The sequence below is a fragment of the Mirounga angustirostris genome, unplaced genomic scaffold (genome assembly GCF_029215605.1).
Source record: "Mirounga angustirostris isolate CCGP_5_RB_7025 unplaced genomic scaffold, mMirAng1.0.hap1 SCAF_6, whole genome shotgun sequence".
NCBI lineage: Eukaryota > Metazoa > Chordata > Mammalia > Carnivora > Phocidae > Mirounga > Mirounga angustirostris.
In genome coordinates, this window is record NW_026991714.1 from 121,603,552 (window position 1) to 121,625,962 (window position 22,411).

Genomic DNA, 22,411 nt, shown 5'->3' on the forward strand with positions numbered 1-22,411 from the left:
TTTTTCCCTTTTCTAAATTTGTTCTTAAGATCTGTTACAATTCCTGGACTTCCGAGTTGATGGTGCTGTGGGGTGGAGAGAAAGACTCTGACCAGGACCTTACTGACTGGGGAAACCTGTTGCTTTTGGCTCTGTGTCTCTTTAACAAGTGAAAAAACCAAACCAGAATGAGTTTACATTGCGTGACTCTGCAGCATACATTTCTTCTAGAGAGAATTCCTGGTTTATGACCTATTCTGCAGGAGTAAGGTTTGAAAAGTCAGGATAAGCCCAGCACTCAAGGTCTTCAATGGTCCCCCTTTGTTACTGTGCTATGGCGGATTCATCATTTGCAAGGATGATGTTCCTAAGATCACGGCAAGCTCTAAAATTCAAGGATAACCCAGTATTCTATCATTACCTCCATGGAATGTAACTAACTAACTGAAAACATTGGGGGACTCCTTCAGACCTAAGTAAGAGTTGTGCACCAGCATCAGGAAGAGAGAAGCACCGAGCCTCACTCTCACGGACATGCACGCTGGGTGGTTGGCTAGGTGCGCTCACCAGCACTTGCCTTTCTGCACAACTGATTCAAATTCTCACCTCAGCAAAATCACTCCTGACCACACATCAGAAACTTCGGGATAACTCTAGAGTAGTCAAAACCATTAATGTTAACTCAAAGAATGGTATTATGGCACCATTAGTATTATAAGTCGCAAATGGTATTATTTATGTGTCTGTACATCAGTAGGGATAGGTAGGGGAATAAGGAGTAGAGTGACGGAGAGAGACTTAATAACTTCTTGAAGACTTATCTCCCAAGAGTTATTGTAATAACCTGGCCTGTACAGCCACTTGCTTAAGAGGCTGATTCAGGAAGAAAAAAAATGAAACAAAAGAAACAACAACAACAAAACTGCCCTAAATTTTTTATGGGGTACATTAATAAAAACTGGGAAAACTATGACTTAAAAATTCGAGGTAATTTCTGATTCTACAAGTAGAGAGATGAATTCACATTCAAGGCAGACCATTGCTTTGCTTTAGGAAAATTGCTTGGGTAGACCTTTAACTATAATATAAAACAAATACCTACCAGGGTTCTTTCACAATTTAAATAACCTGAATTCAACTGTCCTATTTGGTAACATGAAGTGTGAAGCATATGTTTTAGCCAGGACTATGTTCTAATCTGTGCTCATGTAGGGGAAGAAGTATTCCTTTCCTTATGTGAAGTTAGACTGATGCCCCGTGGCTTGCTGGTGGTTGTGTAAGTTCCTGCCAGAGCCTGAGGGTTGGAGACAGAGGTAACCTATGAAAGAATATGCAGCACAATCTTCTCTTTCAGGGGAAGACAAAGGCACTGGATTAAAATCTGTGTGGCTCATGAATAACTGGACTACTGATGTTCCAAACACGCCAGGACTCAGGAAAAATCCCGAGTATACTGCTTTGGACTCTAACGTCCTAATACTGTCTTCTTGGGAGTCAATGAACAAGGTCACAGTGCTCTGGGGCGGGGGGGAGGGGAAGGGAGAGTTTCCTCTAAAGGGAGAGGATATTCTCCAGGTCAATCATCCTGAAAGGCACAAATCTCACACAGGCAGACATGAGACTCCTAGAAGGAAGAAGAAAGCCTTGTTTGGTTGGGAACCCTTGGCAACTGGTGTGAGCCCAGTGGCTTTGAGATGAGCCACCTTTAGCAGCCGCTTCAAGTTATTCCTTTCACTGTGCATCCCCACTCCTGTCCCAGACTGGAGGTAAAGCTTTTCTAAAGTTGCTGTTTGGTCTCTGATGTGATGTGGGGGAAATAAGAGAAGGGTCTGTCCCATGCTTGGAATGGACAGTAAGAGGAGGGAAGCAGCCTGAAGACGCCTGTTGGGTGGTGGTGGGGGCGTGGAATCCAGCAAGGAGTGGCTCTGGGCAAAGGGGCATCAGTGAGCCGGCTGCTCTGGCAAAAAATTCAGACTTCTGGAACATGTAAGCATCAATACAGGATTCTCAGAAATAGATGGGGGAAGATGTGGCATACATATACACAATGGAATATTATTTAACCACGAGAAAGGAAATCTTGTCACTTGTGACAACACGGACGGACCCCGAGGGCATTATGCTAAGTGAGATAAATCAGACAGAGAAAGCCTGTACATGTGGAATCTAAAAAAGCCAAACTCATAAAAACAGAGAGTAGAAGAGTGGTTACCAGGGGCTGGGGGAGTTGGGAAGATGTTGGTCAAAGTGTACAAACTTGCAGTTAGAAGAGAAATAAGTTCTGGAGATCTAATGAGAGCGTAGTGATTATAGTCAATGATACTGTATCACGTACTTCCAAGTTGCTGACAGACTAGATCTGAAATGTTCCCACCATGAAAAAGAAATTATAATTATGTGACGTGATGGAAGCATTAGCTGGCACTGCAGTGATAATCATATTGCAGTATATAAATATACCACATCAACACACTGCGTACCTTAAGCTTATACAGTGCTATGTGTTAATTTTTCTGAAGTTAAAAAATAAAAATAAACTAGCATAATATATATTTTCAAAGCCCATAATAATGGTATAGGATGTGTTGGAAATGATTTAGTGAGCAATAGAGACAGGGCTAATTTAATATTGGGCTGTCCATCACATATGTTAACAAATCTGTATTATAGATATCAATTAATAGACAAGAAAAAAATGGGGCATTTAACAGTTTCATGATAATAATATTCTTCTTTTGGTATTTATTGCCTTGAGTTAGTAACATTGACGTTTGAATTTACTAGGAAAAAACTACATCTGTAGCTCTCTACCATATGGATCATGGGTGTTTTACTTAAGTTGTCTCCATAGAGGGGAAAGAGCTGATTAAAAAAGAAGAAGAAATGGTTGGGGAGGTGAATTTGGAAGACTTCCTGTCTTCAAGGAGGAATGGGGCTCAAAGCTGGTGTAATGTGGGCATTAATATAAACACGCCCTCACATGCTGGGAAGCCTGAGATATGCCTCCTTCTGAAAGTGGAAATGATTAGCGGCGGCATCTATGCCATTTGGGACGGCTCATGTGGCCACCTCCCCACGACCACGTAATCCCAACTGGCAAACGGGCAAACGGGGTTTGGAGGTATCATTACTCTTGCCAGTTTTCAGCAGAGTATTACCATCACAAAAGATGAAGCAAGTTTCCTCACTCACATAGAACTATTTTAGATAGATCAAGAGTGCGTTAAATAGATCAAGACGTCCTTGCTATGACTCAGGTCTCTTTTTACCTTTTTTTTTTTTTTACCCTTTCCTGTACCAAGCATCATCCACACTCCAACAGTTACCTCCACAACCAGCAGGTCATCATTTGAAATGGGCTCAAGCTTTTTGTCTGGTGGTGTCTTTTCAAGGAAAGTGCTTAATTCAATCAAGATTCTGCCTCTGTAGGCAACTCCTTCCCCCTGCAAGGCAACAGCACAGGATTATTCCTCTAGACGTGAACACCAGCAAAAAGAACTCTTTCTTTAGTCAGGCTCATCCAGCTGCGGCTTTGTGTTTACTTTCCATGGCCCTAACTTCCAAAATCAGTCCATCAGTAACTCTCTCAGTTGGATTCAGGTCTCTGGTATCTGCAAGAAAAGTCAGTGACCTGAGGAAGGATCCCAAAGAGAGCCAGGGGAGCCCGGGCTGAAAGGGATCTTAGCCATGACTGAGGTCAAAGGCTTTCAAGTCATGCTCTGAATCCTGAAGAAGTTTCCGGAGGCTGAGGGTGGGAGTGGAAGGTACTCAAAATCTCCCTCACTCTACATTAGCAGAGCAGCTCTGTGTTTATCTGCGTCAACTTGGCTCCTCTCACCTCTTTTCAGGAAGGGAAGGCTGCCATGTTGGCCACCAGGGCAAGTCTCTGAGTAGCCAGGAAATAAAAGAGGAAGATGTTCTGGGTGCGGCTGAGCATGAGGATGAAGAGCGGATACTCCTCCCTCCATACCTAGCAGTGCTGGCAAGAGAATTTTCTGGAGAGGAAGGGAAGGCTCTCCACTCCATAGCCAGTCTTTAGCCCTGCCCCCTCAGGGCTTTCTTTCTACCACAGTCCCTTTCTTGGGCCTTGAGAGCAAGACATTACTTCATAATGTGCTGGAAAGAGCATTTCCCATCTCTGGGCCTCCATATCCTCATCTATAAAATGAAGAGGTTGGATCGGATCAGGGATAGTGAACAGTTTCTTCGGGCATGTCACCTCCAATCATTTGGTACATTCCCAGAACACAGTATTGAACAGAATTCTGAGGCAACACATTTGCTTATTAGGAAAGAGACAGCACTGATCACAGACACCCTGCCCTAAGTGCAAGACCAGGGGGAATGACCATGCTGTGCATTCGTAATTGCCAAATTAGATGGTCTCCAGGATCCTCTCCTAACCTTGCATTCAAAGACTTGAGGAGCATGGGACTTTTGTCCTCCAACCCTTGATCAGTTGCATGTCGGGTCTATTTGTGTATATGTGTGTGTGTGAGTCCCCTAGATATGAGACTTAATTATAAGCATTATAAGAAGGAATCACATTAATCAGTGTTCATTAATAACAAACGTTAATTGAGAAACTCACCTTTCCAGTATTTAGCTCATCATAGGGGTCTGGGAATCCCATGTATTCTCTGGGGCTTCCATAAAGATTCAGGTAACAAGGTCCAAATGTTGGAACAAAGCCCACCTCTGTTTCTCCTGTATTTGCTGAGGGATAATACCATTATTAGATTTGAGGTTTTTAACACTCAATCTATTGAAATAAATATTAGTTATTAGTTAGCTCAGTGAGAGTATTTTCCTCTAATTTGTGAGTTAGTTGTATTAGCACAAATTATAAGCACTTGTGAGACTTGCTGTATTTCCCTTTTCTCATTGCTATAAAACATTAAATACAAAACATTTTTGGGGTAGTTCAGGTAAACTTATTATTACAGAAAGATAATGCTATTCAAATGAAAGAATAATAAGACTTACAAGTTGATCTTCACATTTTTTGCAAGTTTATAAGTGGAATTGTATTAAATGTGTCATTGGTAATTGGGGTAAAAGATTAAACTGGGGAAGTCACCTAAATGATATATATCGGATTAACTGTATTTGTTCCCAAAAAATGCCACTTAATCTAAAGCAGCTAGTATAAATATGGTACATGCTATTAAAAATACAAGACATTTAAATTTTTCATACATAGCAATGAACTGTCTGCCTATGGTTATGACCATATATTTATAAGCAACATAAAGTTCCCATTCATAACATTCTCTCTGATGAGCATCCAATATGCTCCATATTCCTGCTACCTTGTCTTACTTAGCAAGACTGCTCCCCAGTGCAATGAGGGGAACTGAGGGCAATGTAAAGAAATAGTGGAGTCAAAGGGAGGCTGAGGGTGAAGACGGGGAAATGTAAGGGCTGCCTCCAATCATCTGAATGCTCCCATATTAGAAGAAGGATGAACTTGTTTCCAAAAGCAAAGCTGAAGACCACTGATGGGTGCTACAAGGAGGCATTCTTTATTTCACTCAATATAAGGAAGATCTTTCTATGAATTAGGTGTCAAACAATGGGACAGATCGCACTGGGGAAGAGGAAATGTTGAGGCCAAGGCTTTCAGGATTATCATCAAGACAATTCCCCTATGGATGAGAAATTAACTACATCACCTCTATGGCCCTTTCCAACTCTATGCCTAAATGTAAGGGAGAAAGATAAATGTGGAGTGACAGGTGAGTAGAATGCCCATTAGTGAACAGTTGACCAAACTGTATATAAGCACATTTCTTTTTTTTTGCAATTATTTTTTTATTTGAGGCTCTTCTACATGTGTAAATGGGCTTGGGCACTTTTGAGATGAGGTAGGAACCATACACCCTGGGAGAAATTAACTGAATTGCAATCTCAGTGAAGAAAGCAAGAGAAAAGAAAAATTTAAATTAAGATGTAGGAAAGTAATAACTGACAGCCTAAGAGTGAGATTTGGTAACACCCTGGGGGACCATATTTCATGCCTGTCTGGAAATTTCTTGTGAAACCCAAATAGGGACCAAGAATTTTTCCAACAGAGATTTCTCTGGATCGTGCTACCAAGTTACCAAATGAGCAGGATGAAATAAATGACTATTATATCTGGATATATGAATTGGCTTGGTTTTATCTCCTCTGCCATATAGAACATGACAAAGTTAACTAATTTATTATTAATAAGCAGAGTTTAAATTTCTTTCCTTGTGCTAGAATATTTGTTGTGAGGAACTAAAGCAGAGGACTAAAGCAGAGATCCATAGTGAAAAAAAGGAAGTCACTTCCAGAAGTTGAACCCAGAATGTTCAAGAAAGAATGGACATTAAAACTCTTGCACCAGTCATGCCACATTATGGTTGGGCAAATTGAAACCCATAGAAGTGACATGACTTATCAAAGGTCTCTTAAGATGACAGATTTAGGCCCAGATCTTGAGTTTCATAGTTCAGACAAGGGTACCTTCCAGTACACCACCCATCCCTCTGCTCAAGCCCCACCTCACCCCCATCAGTTCTCATGGGCGACTAATGTTGTTTGTCATGAGTATTTGGTTTTCATTAAAAATTTCCAGGGATGAAGGCACATATTGTTAATAATGATCTACTGCATGTTATCGTGTTATCAATAACTTAATTCTTTTTGTCCAAGCAAATCTCTTTTCAGGTATTTTAAACCCTTTGGCTTGTTGGTTATGCAGTAACATGGAGAGCCTTCCTTCTATGTGTTTACACCTCAGCATTGTCTCCCAGGAAAGCCGACAGTCTCACAAGCTAAGTCTCTTCTTGCCCCCAAACTTTCCTAACCCACTTTATGCACAATTGTCACATCAAACTTCCAACGAACAAAAATTCCTTAGCCTGGCCATCAACATTTTCCTCTGACCTGCTTTTCAAAAAATATTTTCTACACTTCGTTCACCCCTCCGAGGCTCCTTTGCATTTTGGATTTCTATAAGGCATCACTTTATATTTTAATTTTTGAACTTTAAATAGCTGCTTATTTCTGACAACATTATAAATTCCTTTGGTGGGCGGGGAAGGATTCAAATATATTTTATTTTGATTCCCTAAACACTGAGGACTGGTTCTACCCTGGGGAACTACCACATAAATATTCTTTGATTGGTGAAACAAATGCATGAAGGAATGAAGTGTTATCAAATTTGCCAAGTTGGTTATAAATGTAAGGACTACTGAATATTCATATAAAGTCTGATGATAAGACAATAAGATGGATTTTTAAAAATGAATATGAATGGGGCATCCTGTCAGTAACACAAAGGCAGACAACAGTGCTTTATATTTGCAAAGCTTTCTCACTTGCAATATCTCTTTTCCCTCTCGCCACCACCTGGGTGATTAGCATGGCAGGGATTACCATGTGTATTTGAAAGATGACAAACTTGTGTAAACCTCAGAGTCCTCACGTATTGAAGACCCGTAATAATAAGAGAGTTGTGATAGTCAAATGTGAGACCACTGAGCAAACTTGCAAAGAATGGCCAGCGCTGTACAAGCCAAAAGACACGTCACGACCCCCCCCATTTGGAAGATGAAGACCCTCAAGGTACAATCGTTCAGGGTCTTCCAACCTAGAGATCCATGTTCAAAGTGAGGAACAGTTACTGCATACATTTTGAACTGATTTAGTCCCATATCTCTACCTACTGAACATAAACAACAACAGCAGACATCATTATCTCTTACAAACAATTATTTACAGTGACACCAAAGGGGCTGGTAGGCATCTAGGTGAAAATGTGAGATGCAGAGCCTGATTAGCACGGTTGCGTTAAGCTCAGCCATACGCAGGACAACCACACAGCACAAGTACAAAATTAATACTCTAGCAAAGCTATTTTTGAGACAGCAAAGTGTCAAAAAAAAAAAAAATTCTAAAGACAGTCAATTGATACATTCTTAATAAGACAAGAGTAAATAGGAAAATCTAGAAGATAGCAAAATTACAAAGCATAAACCTGTATACGATGAAGCCCCAGATCCCGAAGATGAGAAATCTATATAGTAAAAATATGACTGGTTAAACAACAAGAGAAACACGGGCATTATAACAGAGACATTGAAAAAGTTAATCAAATCCAGTGTAGGTAAGTGGTTTAGCAACACCAGAAAATCCCCAAATTCAGACCCGAGTGACATGACTCTTTTGTAATTTATACAAAACTCGTTGGTTAAATGCGAAATGGCTCAAATCTTTGGGACAACTGGCAGAACCATCACACATTAAATAACTCAAATCTCTCCAGCCCTAAGGCAGCAAGGCATTTGAGAAGAGCGAGTTTCTTGCCACCAAAAGACACCTGGTGAAGTTACCAATATTTCATGTTTTTCATAAAAGATGCACTTGTCTTGTGTCTGACTTAACTGGGATCAAGGCCAGAAAATCCCAGTTAATTTAGTCTGAGGCTTTTTTTTGGGGGGGGGGGGGGAGTTGCCTGCTGCCTTTTGTTATTTTGAGACCCTTACCAGACTGTCTGCAGGGCCTGCAAGGAGAGAGAAGGCCTCAGAGACAAGGCTGAAACCTGCATGTAACAATTTCTGGTTTTAGTGCTTCTGGATGTTACTGCTGTATCACTAAGAAAAAATGCTTATACCAATACGTCTTGAATAAATTACCTCCAGGTAATTATCAAATGACTTCTTGCCAATGACAAACAGATTTAACTCATTTCGACCCTCCCCCACCCCATAGTTTTGGTCATCTACTTTTTTAAGTACTCTATTGGTTACCATTATGATTTAAACTAGTCTTTCTGTTTGGATTCCTTACTTGATAAGAAGAGGCTACCAGCAAGCCTACCCTTCCTCCTCTCCCCTTCTTTCCTCTACTTCTAGTCTCTATCTTCTGTACTTTTACACTGCAATGGGCAATAACATTTATATTCTGTTCAGAGCTTTGGCTATAGGGTATAAGAAACAAAAATCAAAAAACAATTAGTAGTGCTAACAGATAGCAGCCATATAAATATTGTCTCTGCGGAGGAAAGAGTTGTGATTACATTTTTTTTGTTACAACTCCAATCGTATGGTCCCCTTTGCCACTCAGCAGAGGATGTGCAGATGGGATCTTTCTTAGCTTCTAACATTTGCTTAAAATAATGGCCGCATGTGACTTTGTATCTGAACTATATCTTTTTTGTTCAGCATTTTGTTTTTCTTGGAATTTCTAATTGCCTTTTTTTTTTCCTTCTTGAGAGAGGAGATCTCTATGTTCTTCATGATATCTCTAATATCTTCCAGGTTCTCATTCATACTGTATCTTGCTTGGAATATTTTTTTAACCTGTAAAGCTCCCTCTTAAACAAAATGAGGATGAGAGGAACCTTGAGTTCTCAAGACAATTGTCTGGAATTCTCTCAGGTGATTTACTCAATATGTTTAATATGTTGGCAATTACAAGAATTTTTGTTATTTTTGTTTTGGTAACAAAAAAAATCAGGGGCGCCTGGGGTGGCTCAGTCGGTTAAGCGTCTGCTTTCAGCTTAGGTCATGATCTCAGGGTCCTGGGATCGAGCGCCACGTTGGGCTCCCTGCTCAGTGGGGAGTCTGCTTCTCCCTCTCCCTCTGCCCCCAGCTCGTGCTCTCTCTCTCTCTCTCGATCTCAAATAAATAAAATCTTGTAAAAAAAAACCCAAAAACAAAAACAAATCAGCTGCTGGCATTATTGATATGTTAACATTACATTTTTTTTCTCTTACTATTTTTCTCCTTCATTTCCTATTACAATGTCTGGTATATGCACAAAATACTAATGCCGGATATAGGCAAGTAGTTCTCAGTATGGAGAACAATGAAAAGTGCATTTGTCATCGATGCTTGTGGAGATTATGCTGACATCCTTGTTCCTGCTAAAGAAGTCAGTGGAGAAGGAAATATTATTTTATAGTTGGGTGGACTGGTGTTAATGCCACTCTGAAAAATAGGGTGCTAGCACTCTGTATTGACACTCAAAAATTTATAAAATAGCTAGTACTGGGAAGAGTTTTTGGATGGGAGCAAGAAAACAAAGCTTTCAAACTGTTAGTTGCCTCAATTATCAACTACTAATTAACTGTTCTGGTCATCACCAAAACAGTTCACTAGGCTCACCACATTTGGCTTTTAAGGAACCAAGTCCATTGCCAGGTGGCTACTCCAGTTCATTCTGCTTCAGAAATTCTGCCCCCTGTCTTGTTTCAGCTCTGCTGAGTGACTTACCTTCCACTTCCCCACCAGAGGCAGCGATTTTAGAGAGGTGTAGATATGTTGTTCCAACGACATCATTTTTAGTAAGTCGGTCCCTGTGTGAAAGAACAGGTTAAGGCCTCTACCTCGGAATATCTTCACTTCAACAACAATAAGGTGGAGTTGGAAAAGTCCCTAGACCTCAGAAATCATCCTGTCCAGTGGGCCTCAAGCTTTACTGTACGTTAAGAATCACCTGGAAACCCCAGCTCTCCTCTCCTATCCAAGCTTTTGATTTAATAAAGGCAGGAGTGGAGAACAAGAATCTGCATTTACACAAGTATCTATCGTTACTGCTTCTGACACAGATGGCTCTCCAACCACCCATTAAGAAACATTAATTGGACAAGTCATTTCAGCTATGGAAACTAAGGCTTGTACACAGAGGTCAAGGGATTTGCCGACAGCCACTCAATACCATTGCCATAAAGTGAATGAATCAGTTACAGGCACATTATATAATAAGTGTAGTATAATCACATTACGTAGGATAAGTGCGCGTATCTTATTTTACCGTGTTCACACTAATTACTCTGTTTAATGAGTACAATGGGCTATATCTAAGGGTCCTTCAGAGGGAGAAAAATCCCTTTCCAATTCAAGCACCTACTTGAATGCAGGGCAGCTGAGAGCAGCTGCTTACCTAGAACCTAAATCTTATCTGTGTGGTAGAGACCAGCATTCCCACTACAAGAATACACAACTGTATTAATCTTTCCATGGATACCACAGAGTTTGCAAGCCTAACCCATGAAGTGGTCTCTGGCTGGGCAAATAGTAGATATAAAAAATAAGGTTTCTATTAATAACATCTCTCTGCTTAATTCATCCTCTTCTTTATTCCATATAGTGGTATACTCACTCTGAAATCTAAGACCCCATGGGAGAGAGGAAAGGTTCAGTATTTGGGGGAAAGATTATACTACAGTGTAATATTATTATACTGTATTATAGTAATATCCCACGTTACATATGATATACATTGTGTAGTATAATAATATTAGATTGTAGAAAGTGACTAATGAAACAGTGTGTATGAGAAAAAAATTATTGTTTAAGGATATGAAGCCACATGCATGGGTCTTAAGTCTTCTCTGTTCATCCAAAAGGATCTAGACTACATTTAAAGAATTCTTAGCTTCGTGTAACCTAAGATTTAGGTCCAAGGATTCCTTAAACAGGGCCTCTCTGTGCATCCTAGTCTACACTATTGGTTTGGAGAGGGCAGACTAGATCAGAAAGTAACCACATTTGTAGTGATCACAGGCAACTCTGGGATGGCTCAATCTGCTATCAACTCACTGCAAAGCTAAGCCAGAGAAGTCACCTCAACTATATAGGCCCACATCCACATTCCTGAGCATTCCTGAGACCATGGAGCACCTTCCGGATGTTGCCAGAAGGTCCCAAGCGCTTAAATCAAGCTGACACTCACTGGAAGGGGTTTTTTTGTCCTCATGACCCCTCCATGACCTTCAATAAAGGGTGATGTGGTCATTGAACAAAATGAGACTTACTACCCTCCTCCCAAAGTGCCCTGCTGCCATAGTACTAAGAAGGTGCTAACACAAAAGCCAGATCAGTTCTGCCAACGGAAAAACCCTGGAGACAGGCAGACTGGATGGGGGCCCAACCCAGTCTCTAACTGTCTGAGTGAGTGTGAGCAAGTCACCTGACCTCTCTGAGCCTAGTATCTTCATCTGTGAACGAATAATAATCTCTAACCCATAGCGTTACTTGAAAGACTAAATGGGACACTGCAGTTGACCTAGCAGTGCTCAAAACATGGTAGCTAACACCAGAATAAACGCTGAGGAGGAGGAGGCAGTATTTGCCATGTTCATTCTCAAGGAGTTAAGGACTGCCAACTGAATGCCTCATCCAACTAGAACATTACACAAGAATGGCCTTATTATGGCCATCCTCACTGGGAGGATGGTCTAGTTAACATTCCATCAGAATCTTCCAATGAATTTTCTTTGCATTCAATCAGATAGGTAGCTTTGTCTATTTTCCTTTCTAACCATAACAGAATAGCTGTCGGAACGTTTTGGTGATTCTTCTCAAGAAATGGTTTACTCCATTTCTGAAGTCTGTTTTGGACAGCCTAAATGCAATTTAAATTCTTGATTTCTTATCTTGGGGCATTTTCAGATCATTTTCCCTTCTTTTGTTTATGAGCAATTGAACCAAGATATACAATGGGTTTCTGCAACAATACCATTATTAATTTTTTTTAAAAAGAAAACACCTGATTCCTGGAGGAATTTATCACCTCCCTCTGGAAGAAAAAGAAACAGACTGAAAAGTAAGAGCCCACCTGGAGTAATGTTCCTCAACATCCAAACATCAATTCTTTAATTTTGAATTAGACACAAGTTTATTTTTTAACTCACCAGTCATATATTGTTAGTTTTATTTTTTCACACACTGAAGGAAACTGTTAAAAAGAAACAGAACAAAGTCGTTATTTCTCAACTTATTCAACTTATTTCTCAACTATTAAAGTATGTAGTCTTACTTGTTCCAAAAGGAAAATAAAAGTCAAACCTTGATCTGAAGATTAACGACCTGATTCCACTCAGGGTTTGCATTTTTTTCAATTATATTTGTGCAAATCTGTAAAATTATCAAAACAAAACAGTAGGTATTCACAATTCTCATTTCCATAAATTCACAACATAGGCATCCTAGATTATGACTCCAGCAGTTTACTTACCAGTTATATACTTAGTAGCCTGATTAAAGTTTATTTCTCTTCCAACTTTTTGGTAAATATAGCATGGGTTTAATATTTATCTTTGCTCCTTCTATGCACTAAAAGTTAGTTTTCAATCACCAGGTTTCTAACTTTGGATTAGCGAAATGATGCAAGAGTTAATGTTTATTGAGCACCTATTACAGACTAAGAAGTACCTCTTCATTAGCGTGTACACACAGATCTTTTGATCCTGGCCACCAGCTCCTGTCAAAACCAGTCAGCCACATCTCTCTCGCCCTCACATGCCTCACCCAGTCTGCTAGTAAATCCTGACACCCCAGCTTCATGCAAATGCTGATCCCCACCCGACCCCCGCTGACACCTGCTGTTGGCTTCTGTCTGACGCATGAGCCCTCTCCCGCCTCCTTACTTTCATGGCACCCCCTGTGCAGCAGTCTCAGTGAGCTCTCCAAGCACGCTCAGAATAAAGTCTAGACCCTACTCTGGCTGATAAAACCCAGCCTGCCCGTCTCCCCCCACCCCAAATCTGATTTCATCTCTTCGCTTCCCCTGGCTCATTGCCCTACAGCCGCATGGAGATTCTTTCACTGCAAATGTGTCTTCCTCTTGGGGCCTTTACATCTGCTCTTCTCTCTGCCTGGAAGCCCCTGCCTCCCACCCAGACCTCACATCATCCAGACCTCTGCTCCAATGTCACTTCCTCAAAGGTGTCCCATCTGATAACCTAGCGAAAACCCACCCCTCCAACCCTTTGTACCAATAACTTCTTGTCCCCCACTCTGTTTTCTGCATAGGACTGGGCACTATCTAAAATCATGAAATTACTTGTCTGCTTGTTAACTGCTGTCCCTTCTACTACAAAGGGAGCCCCAGGAAAGCCATGACTGTCTTGCTGACTTCTCTATCCCCAGCATATGGGGCAGTATTGGTATTTAGTAGGCTCACAATAATTACTTCTCTAATGAATTAACCCTTATCAACAATCCTATGAGAGTATTATTATCCTGATTTATAGTTCAGGAAATTGACACTGAGAGATTAAGGAATTTGCCTAACTGCCTCTGGAGTGGGCTAAAGTCTGAATTTAAATCTCACTCCAGAACTGAGATTCTCCACCCCTTCCCCCACCACCAACTCTCCTAGGAAATGACACTTGGTCCTTAGGTGTGTGGTTTGCCAAATCTCGTGTTCATAACTAAATGGTTCAACTATACAGAAGATGCTAGTTCTTCATGCCTACAGCTGTCCATGGTGCATTGTTATTCTACTACAGAATCCCAGTCTCCCATCTTTGACCTTCTTAGTAGGTAAAACTGGTGTTTACAGATGTGTCTGCACCAAGAGTCCCCTGGCTCTTCCCAGCGGACTGGGATGGGGTTCCCCTGCCTGCTATCCAGTTTCAGCAGCTCACTGGGGCCTCAGAAGTGAGAAGCATGAAGGGAGTGGGCAGCTGGGCATTGGGGCCTATATTCTACATTTATTTACCAGGGATCATTGTTGCCCGTGAGGGAGCTGGCCTTAGATTAAGACAATGATTGGATCTCAGAAATAATCCAAATAATTCATTGATAGTTTTCACGTTCTATTCTTTCAAAAGATCGAATTTTCTAATTTGAATCCTGCATACTTTCCACTCCAAAATAAACCCGTGGAGAAGTCTGCATGTTCCGACTCAGATAATCTACATTCGTGCAAACTTCCCAAATCATCAGGGGGCTACTTTAACAAAGAGTAAACAGGAATTCACTCCAAGGAAAGCACAGTGGTTTAAATATTTATTTCTAGAGGCGTCTGCGTTAGATCACATACAAACCTTTTTTCCAGCAAAGGAAACTTCTACAAAAGGATCCACTAGGTTTTTTTTATCTGCATTGCCTCCAAATATTTCCTTTACCGTCTGTGAGAAGGCATCATCCACTGGAAAGCAATATGTCACACAGCAGAAATGAAATTTGATTTTCTTAAAAGGATAGAAATCACTCAGCAAAATTAAAGTTTTTCTCCTATACACGAAGACAGTTGCAACAAGAATTGTTCTCAAAAGTGTACTGCAGAAATCTTGTCTTAGCTGCGAAAGAAAGGTGTTCTCCCCACAAAGTCCAAAAAAACCCAAACCAAAACAAACAAATAAGAGCATCTTGGAAAATAAAGCAATAAATTATTAAATGAAAATCAGTCATTTGTTGAGGGAAAAAGTAGAATAAAGTCAGTCCATCCAGATAGGGTAAGAGGCAATTCAAAAACTCAGCCTGGTTTCGGGAAGCTTTATGTCAAAATGATATAAGCCTAGTCTGATTTTTTTCAGAGAAATTCATGGAACTTTGGCATAATCACAAATAACATAATCATAAATAACACATTTAAGCAACTATAAACAGTGTATCTCTCTGTTTTAACAAACTCAGAAGTGAATGGGGTCAATTAAACCGGTCCACGTAGGAGGTATAATGTGAGGTTTAATGTATTTACCTCAATTAAGATATTTCTGAGGAGAGATGAGGTAAGTGTTATAGGGTGTTAAACAAGAGAGGGAGTGGGTTCCCAGGGAAAGTAGCAAATCCTGAAGAGATCCATTGCCTCTAGACAGAGTGCTGACTCCTGGGGACTGGGAGAGGGCTCCCATGCAGGAAGCAGACAGGCTGGGCAGGGCAGAAGGGCACTGGGTCCCTGGCAAGGACCCAGGAGCATCTGGACTAGTCTCTATGAGTAAAATCACCATAACTGATTCTCTTAAGTGCATCCAATCTCTTGTTATATGTACCTCATAACAAAATGTTGACAGATCACTAGTTATTGGCACTTAACGACCATTTGCTCAGCCGTTTTTAATAATTTAATAACAAACACATTTATCTGTTCCCAAAATTTCCTATTCTCCCTTGGGATGAAAGGAGTTGGAAGTTCTGCCTGCTGCCCTCTCTTCAGTGTCCTTCCAGAATAAGGAGAAGATGTAGAAGAGGGTAGGAGGGAAGAGACGGAGCAGGATGGGCCAAAGGCTTAATAAGGAACATGGATCAGTGACCAGCTGGTGGTCCCACCAACCTGCTCAGGTAGCTTTCATGGGGCCAGAACGAATGAAAAGAAGCCCCTGGAGGCCTTCAGAAAGAAAAACATACGACAGGTAGCACCAATCACTATTCAGAGTATGATGTTACCACATGTGATCATGGAGAGAACTGGTCATCCAGGGGCAGAATGAAATCCATACGTACTCTGGGGGATGTCCTCTGCTCGGTAGATTTTAAGCAAGAAGGTCACCCACCGGAGGGTGATGCCAGCAGGGAGTAACAGATTACTCTCCACGTCATCGCTATCATCACGGTCTCGCTTCTCAGTCTATTGGGGAGACACGATTACAAATGAGACACAGAGAGAAGCAGCACGTGTAAGAAGCCAAACTGTCACTTATAAAATGAAACCAACTGGAATTGTTTCCATTGGGATTTCCTGTGCTTCGGGCTTAAGAGTTCAGCTACCAATTTGACCTCGAAATTGGGCTGCAAAATCAAAGCTCCTAAGTTTCTTCAATCAATACACCACAAGAAAATAACGCGACCTTTTGTAATTCTATGAGCACTAAATAGGAGAGGAAGAGAGAGACAGTTCCTGAAGTTTTTCCGATTTCTCTTGGGCACTTCCTCTCTCCCAATTTGTTGTCCGGCCTCCTAGAAGGACAACTGTCCCTCCTGGTAGCAATGCCTGAGTCTGCAAGTGAGCCATACTCTGTAGGTAAAATGATGCAGAGGAGTCTGGAAAACACACATATCTTTACTGAATGAAAAACGCACTCATGGACACCAGGAAGGAGTCCAAGTGAGCTAGAAGAATAGCTCTGTCGTGAAGAAATGAACAGCTTCCAAAAAAATAGGAGGAGTTGGAAGGTTGGGGTTATTGATTGGAAGCTGTTTTGCTTTTCACAATGACCGATGCCCACTTGATTAACTCTTGGTCCCCTTTTTTAGTGAAAAAATGTAAAAGGTAGAGAACAGAGGGGCTCACAGGAGGCTCATCTCCGGTTCCCAGGATGAACATGCTGACTTTCATGTAACCTTTAGCACCCGAGCTGGCATCTTCAGGGGCATTGAGGAGAAGCCATTTTCTCATGACAGCATGACCTAAAATAAGGATTAAAAGGACAGGGACACCCTAAAGATAAACTGACAGGTCTGTGATTTCATCTGCTGCAAGATAAACAGTTATTTCCTCTGAAGTATCATAATGACACCAAGTTTGCCAGATGAGTCTCTATATTAATGTCCCCTACTTTGCACTGACCAGCCCCCAGCCCCAATCCTGCCCCGGTGTCACTCAAAGAAGGCTCTCTAAGCTCTATTAGTTTTATAATTTGATTTTGATAAGATCAAAATATCATCACAAAACAGAGAAGTTACCTACTTGTGAATGTTAGGATAAGTACCGTTAGATTAAAAAAAGATATCCACATTAAGCTATTATTATTCATTCCTGCTAAGTATCCTTCCCCTCCTCAGTCAAGAAAAAAAATTTTTTTATTCATTTTTTGATTCTGTCAAATTTTCTTGATTCCCAGAATCTTCAAGTTCATGGGGAGAAAGAACATTACTTACTTACCAGGTTCATCATAAATGAATCCAACATCAATCTGGGAAAAGATAATTTAAAATAGCTCAAATAGATTTTAAAATCAGTTTAGTCACTGCAAATAAATCATCATTATTATATTTAAATATGAGGCTCTTGACAAGACTTCAATTTCTTTGAGAACATTTCCATCTTACCCCCTTTGCATCCCCAATGCCCTGCCTGATGGGTGGCACACAGAAGACCCTCCCCTCAATCAATCATTTCGAATGAATGAACTAGCTAGTCTTAGAGCTAGAAAGGACCATGGAAGTAGGATGACCAATGTGTCCTGGTTTGCTTGGAACTTTTCTCCGAGCACAGAAAGTCTCACGTTCTGTGAAATCCCTCAGTCCCAGGCACACTTGGACTTTGGTCACCCTATGGGTATTCGCCTGGCCTAATTTCCTATCCAATATTCCTCTTCCTTCTCCTCCAGCTAATGCTAATGTTAATATAACCATCGACTGGGCACTTCAATGTGCCAAGCACTGTACTAGATGTTTTTATATATTCTATCCCACTTAGTCTTCACAATGACTCCATTTTGCAAAGGAAACTAAGGATCAGTGGGTATGTGGCTAGTTGGTGGCAGACAGGGTATGAACACACGTATGCCTGATCCAGATCGTTCTCTAGGACTTCCTTTGAGCCCCTTCCTTTGAGAGGCAGCCCATTCCACGTAGAATTGTTGGGAAGCACCCACCAACTATTTGTCTTTGATTCCAACAAGAGTTACCTGGAAAAGCACTCTGATTCTCTTTCCTGTTTTGGCTTGCTTTTCCTTGTCCAGATTTACAATAATTGGCCTTGTAGATGGGGCACTGGGACCGCTGGTAAGTGGAGCTGGGGGATGGGCTTCTTGTCACTGTAGCACCTCATTGGCTTCCATCCACAGCTGCAACTCTGGGAGCGCCCTGAGGTGGCAGCTTCCTGGCATTTGCTTAAGGCACAGTAAGTATTGCACTTTAGAAGGTGGCTAGACCCAGGCCAGGGAACACTTGACTGGTTTGTGGCCCTTGGGGCATACATATCCTTTTGGCATGCCAGCCCTCAGCAAAGACCATGGCGTGAATCCCTCACACATAACTTTAAGATGTCATCAAGCCTGATACCTGGCCAGGAACCTGACTCCTCATTACGAAAGTGTCCATCTAAGTTGAACGAAACAGATGGTTGGCACCCACCTTAAATTCCCCCATCAGACAATCTGCCCGCAAAGAATGGGAATTATAAACCTGGAAGAAAGAAGAGCCATGAGAAGCTTCCTGGCTTTATCTGGCAGTTAGAGAGCATGACCTTTCTTCTCTGTAGCCCCCTTACCCGAATGCTGATGATCTCATCCATCAGTTCAGAAGGGGTCATGTGGATGTTGTAGAAAAATAACTGTCAAAACGGAAGAGAAAAATGTTTGAATGTTAACAGAGGTGGACTCAGGTTTAGTGTGATCCAATGCTACAATGTGGGAACTCTCCTAAAAAATGATAAAACATAACCCCCAAGGTAGGTTTGACCATGAGAACGCATTGCAGGGCCCTCAAAAAGGCCACGAAGCTTAAGCAGCATGAGCTTCTTGGCAAACTCACCTTTGCATGTTGGAAAAAGGAAAAAGAGGTATGTAACAACTATAGCATTTATGTAATGAAAGAGACCAGAAATATGCTAACTGATGTAAAGATCTAAGGTTCCTTCCTGCTGCAAATCTCACTAAAATGGGCACTTGGGGCTTGCATGACCTGGAAAGTTGAGTTGAGTTCCCTACAATTGTCCTGAAAAAAGTTCTTTTTAACCTTTTTAAAAAACATCTGGGATCCACTCAAGGATCATACTACATTTGGTTGTTGTGTCTCTTTAGTTTCCTTTTTTTTTTTTAATTTTAGAGGGAGAGAGAGAGAGCGAGAGCAGGAGGGAAAGCAGAGGGAGGGGGAGAGGAAGAGGGAAAGAATCCCAAGCAGACTCTGCGCTGAGCATGGAGCCAGACCACACACATGGGGCTTGATCTCACGGACCCTGAGATCATGACCTGAGCTGAAACCAAGAGTCAGACGCTTAACTGTGCCACCCAGGTGCCCCAGCTTTAGTTTCCTTTTATATAGAACTGTGCTCCTGCCTATTTTTGTTATTTATTTTTTTTCTATCAAGATCTGTTGCCTTGTAGAATATCCCACAATCTGGATTTGTGTGAATATTTCCTCACCATTAGATTCAAATTGGCCATTTCACAAGAAATTACACAGATGATATTGATCCTTCTATTATATTAATATCAGGAGACACACATCAGTTTGTCCCATTACTGATGATAACAAGTTTAATCACTTGGTTAAGAAGATGTAGGTAAACTAGGGATTTTTTTTTTTTTAGTAAACAATTTTATGGATTCCTGAACTGATCTGCGTCGAGTCTCAAGTATTTGATTCTTCCCTTTTGCCCAGAGATCTAATCTCAAAAAAAATTCATTATGATGGGAAAATTCTAAGGTGGAGATTCTTGCCGTGCTCCTCAGAATGTAGCTGAGTAAATATTCATCCCGCATGATAAATGCATCACACCTTAGGTGTCAAATTGCCCAGCAGCTTGTCCTCCCTGCAGTCCAGTCTTCTCCTCCCCAGTGAGCCCCTCTCAGGCTTTCCCGAAGTCCACTTAAGTGCCCCCCCCACCAGCGCACACCCACATCTCCTTGTCTGCATTGACACGACTTAGCAGCATGCTGTTGTCTGCAGCTCATCCAAGGAGGAGAAGTGACAAGTGAGAAGAAGATGGGCCTTCTGTGAAGGGAGGACCAGCCTGAACAAAGGGGGAGAAACTGGAACACCAGAGAGAAGAAACCAGTTCCTTTTATGCACAGGGGCAGGAAAAAGAACAAAAGCTGGAGCCGGGGCTGGGAACTCAGAGGAACGGTGACAGGAAACCATGGTAGGGAAGGCCCGGGCTCAGAGAACCGGGCGTGGGACTCACGCCTGAGGAATCTCAGAAATGCGTCTCCTCCGCAGAGCAAGGCTGGGCTCGGAAACCTCCCCAAACCTCATTTCTCCTCACAGCCCTGATTGTGGAGTTTTGTGGTACCTGAGGTGACTACCAAGGTATTCAGCGCTTTTGAGGAGTGTTACAGAGAAGAGGTCAGCAGAAGGATTGTATTCTCAGTGTGGGAGGGAAAAGAAAACCCCTTTTGGCTCCTAATTGCTTTCCTTTTACGTATGTTATTTTTACAGCCAGGTAGGTTTTGACACCTTTAAAAAGTCAGCCATTGCTGTCCTTGTGAAAATTGTAACATCCGCCTTAGAGCTGTGACTGAAACTTGGTATTTTTTTTTTCTTTTCTGAGGGTCCAGCATCAAATGGTCTTAATTGTGAAAATGTGCTGGCTGTGCCTTTTTTTTTTAAAGTAGCAAAGCGATCACAGAAATTACTTAGCGATCCCTCAGAGACATGTTGCTGATTAGAAAGAGCAAAGGCAGATGCAGGTGACTTCACGTGCTCCACCCTTACGGGAGCAAGGACCCGTCAGGGCAGGTACCGGCAGCTCTGAGAGCCAGGCCGTGTGATTTCAAGACCCAGTGCTTCTTAAGACTCTTGAATGCTGGAACTCTGCCTTATCCTTACCAGATGTTGGCCCACAAGATCCCCTTCCACGTGGGACAGGGGAGAGGGGGTGGAAGGCAGGAAGGTGGGTATAGATAGAACAGACTCACTGAGCAGAAACCGATATCACGCCCATTTACCTCATCATAAAATGGGTTGTTCCCTCTCTTGATCCTTGTTCGGTGTGTCTGGCCACAGACATGGACCTTGACCACAGGCCTGATGTTGTTGCCACTTAACTGGCGGCCCTCAATCACTCGGACACGGATCTGCAGGCACAGAAGGGGGCTCATTACTGATCCTTTCCCAGCGCCGGGCGAGAGAATCCTCAGGTGCCAGGTCGGCCCGTCTGCCTGTAAGGATCGCTGAAGGGCCAGGGCAGGTGTGCACGGACTGGGGGTGGCCCCCCTGCTCATTCCCAAGGTGGAGCTGGGGTTGGGTTGGAGAAACCGACAGCAGGAGGAGGGTTGAAACAGTCCAGAGCTGGCCCGGGAAAGGGCAGAGCAGGGCTGGGGGAGAAGCAGGGAGGCGCTGCTCTGAGCCCAGCCTCCCACCTGGTCTGCCTGAGCCTGGGATGTACTAACTCACTCCACCGCTGTCTGCCAAGGAAGCGCCCAGAACTATGAAGATGCACTATTGTGCTTCTATTCTTTCCTACCACCAAGGGGAAGGAGGCGTATAATTCTATTTCTCTGAAGAGCCTCATCTGGCTTGATTCCATCTACTCTTGCATGCAAAACAGAGAGGGACAGCTCTTCTTCTTGGGTTTACTCCCTGATGTCCCATTTTGCTCATCGGGATGCTGCACATAGCAATAGGTCCTTCCCAGCAGCACTGCAATTGCCAGAAGCTGGGCAATATGGTGGTAAAACCAAAATGTGGGGCCCGCGGGCTGTTCCCACCTGGAAGTCCTGAGGCTTGTTGGACAGCATCCGCCGACTCTTCTTTCCTTTCGTGAGCCTCCGGGCAAGGTGGGTCTCTGACACCATCCCAACTGCCCCCCTGGGCCCAGGGCCCCTGGCTGCACCATCCAACCTGTCTTCATCACCTCCATCTTCCTCCTCGTCTCCTAAAACACCAACAAGGAATCCTGTCAGAGATGGGCCTCATCCTGTGAATGTCTGAACTCAGGTTTCCTGGACACAGTTTTCAGTGTTCCTGAGGTGGCCCAGGAAGGAGCTGCTCCTTCTTGGTGACACTTACTTGGGATGTGCTGTGACTCAGATAGAGTTTCTTTAGGAAAATGTGTTCAC

At 42.3% G+C, this 22,411-nt stretch overlaps 1 protein-coding gene across 2 annotated transcripts in view; it reads right to left on the reverse strand.

The window, feature by feature from the left end:
• Positions 1-22,411, reverse strand: part of MYOF (myoferlin) — a 153,192-nt gene that overhangs the window by 69,845 nt on the left and 60,936 nt on the right. For both annotated transcript variants that reach the window (XM_045878439.3, XM_045878440.3), the window contains exons 6-19: positions 22,061-22,227; positions 21,299-21,427; positions 18,901-18,963; positions 18,765-18,815; positions 17,569-17,599; positions 16,978-17,093; positions 16,191-16,314; positions 14,792-14,895; positions 12,807-12,875; positions 12,653-12,696; positions 10,230-10,312; positions 7,991-8,029; positions 4,571-4,695; positions 3,306-3,422 (exon numbers count right to left, since the gene is read on the reverse strand). In XM_045878439.3, the coding sequence (XP_045734395.1) occupies positions 3,306-3,422; positions 4,571-4,695; positions 7,991-8,029; positions 10,230-10,312; positions 12,653-12,696; positions 12,807-12,875; positions 14,792-14,895; positions 16,191-16,314; positions 16,978-17,093; positions 17,569-17,599; positions 18,765-18,815; positions 18,901-18,963; positions 21,299-21,427; positions 22,061-22,227 (1,262 nt within the window). The remainder of the gene's footprint in view (positions 1-3,305; positions 3,423-4,570; positions 4,696-7,990; positions 8,030-10,229; positions 10,313-12,652; positions 12,697-12,806; positions 12,876-14,791; positions 14,896-16,190; positions 16,315-16,977; positions 17,094-17,568; positions 17,600-18,764; positions 18,816-18,900; positions 18,964-21,298; positions 21,428-22,060; positions 22,228-22,411) is intronic.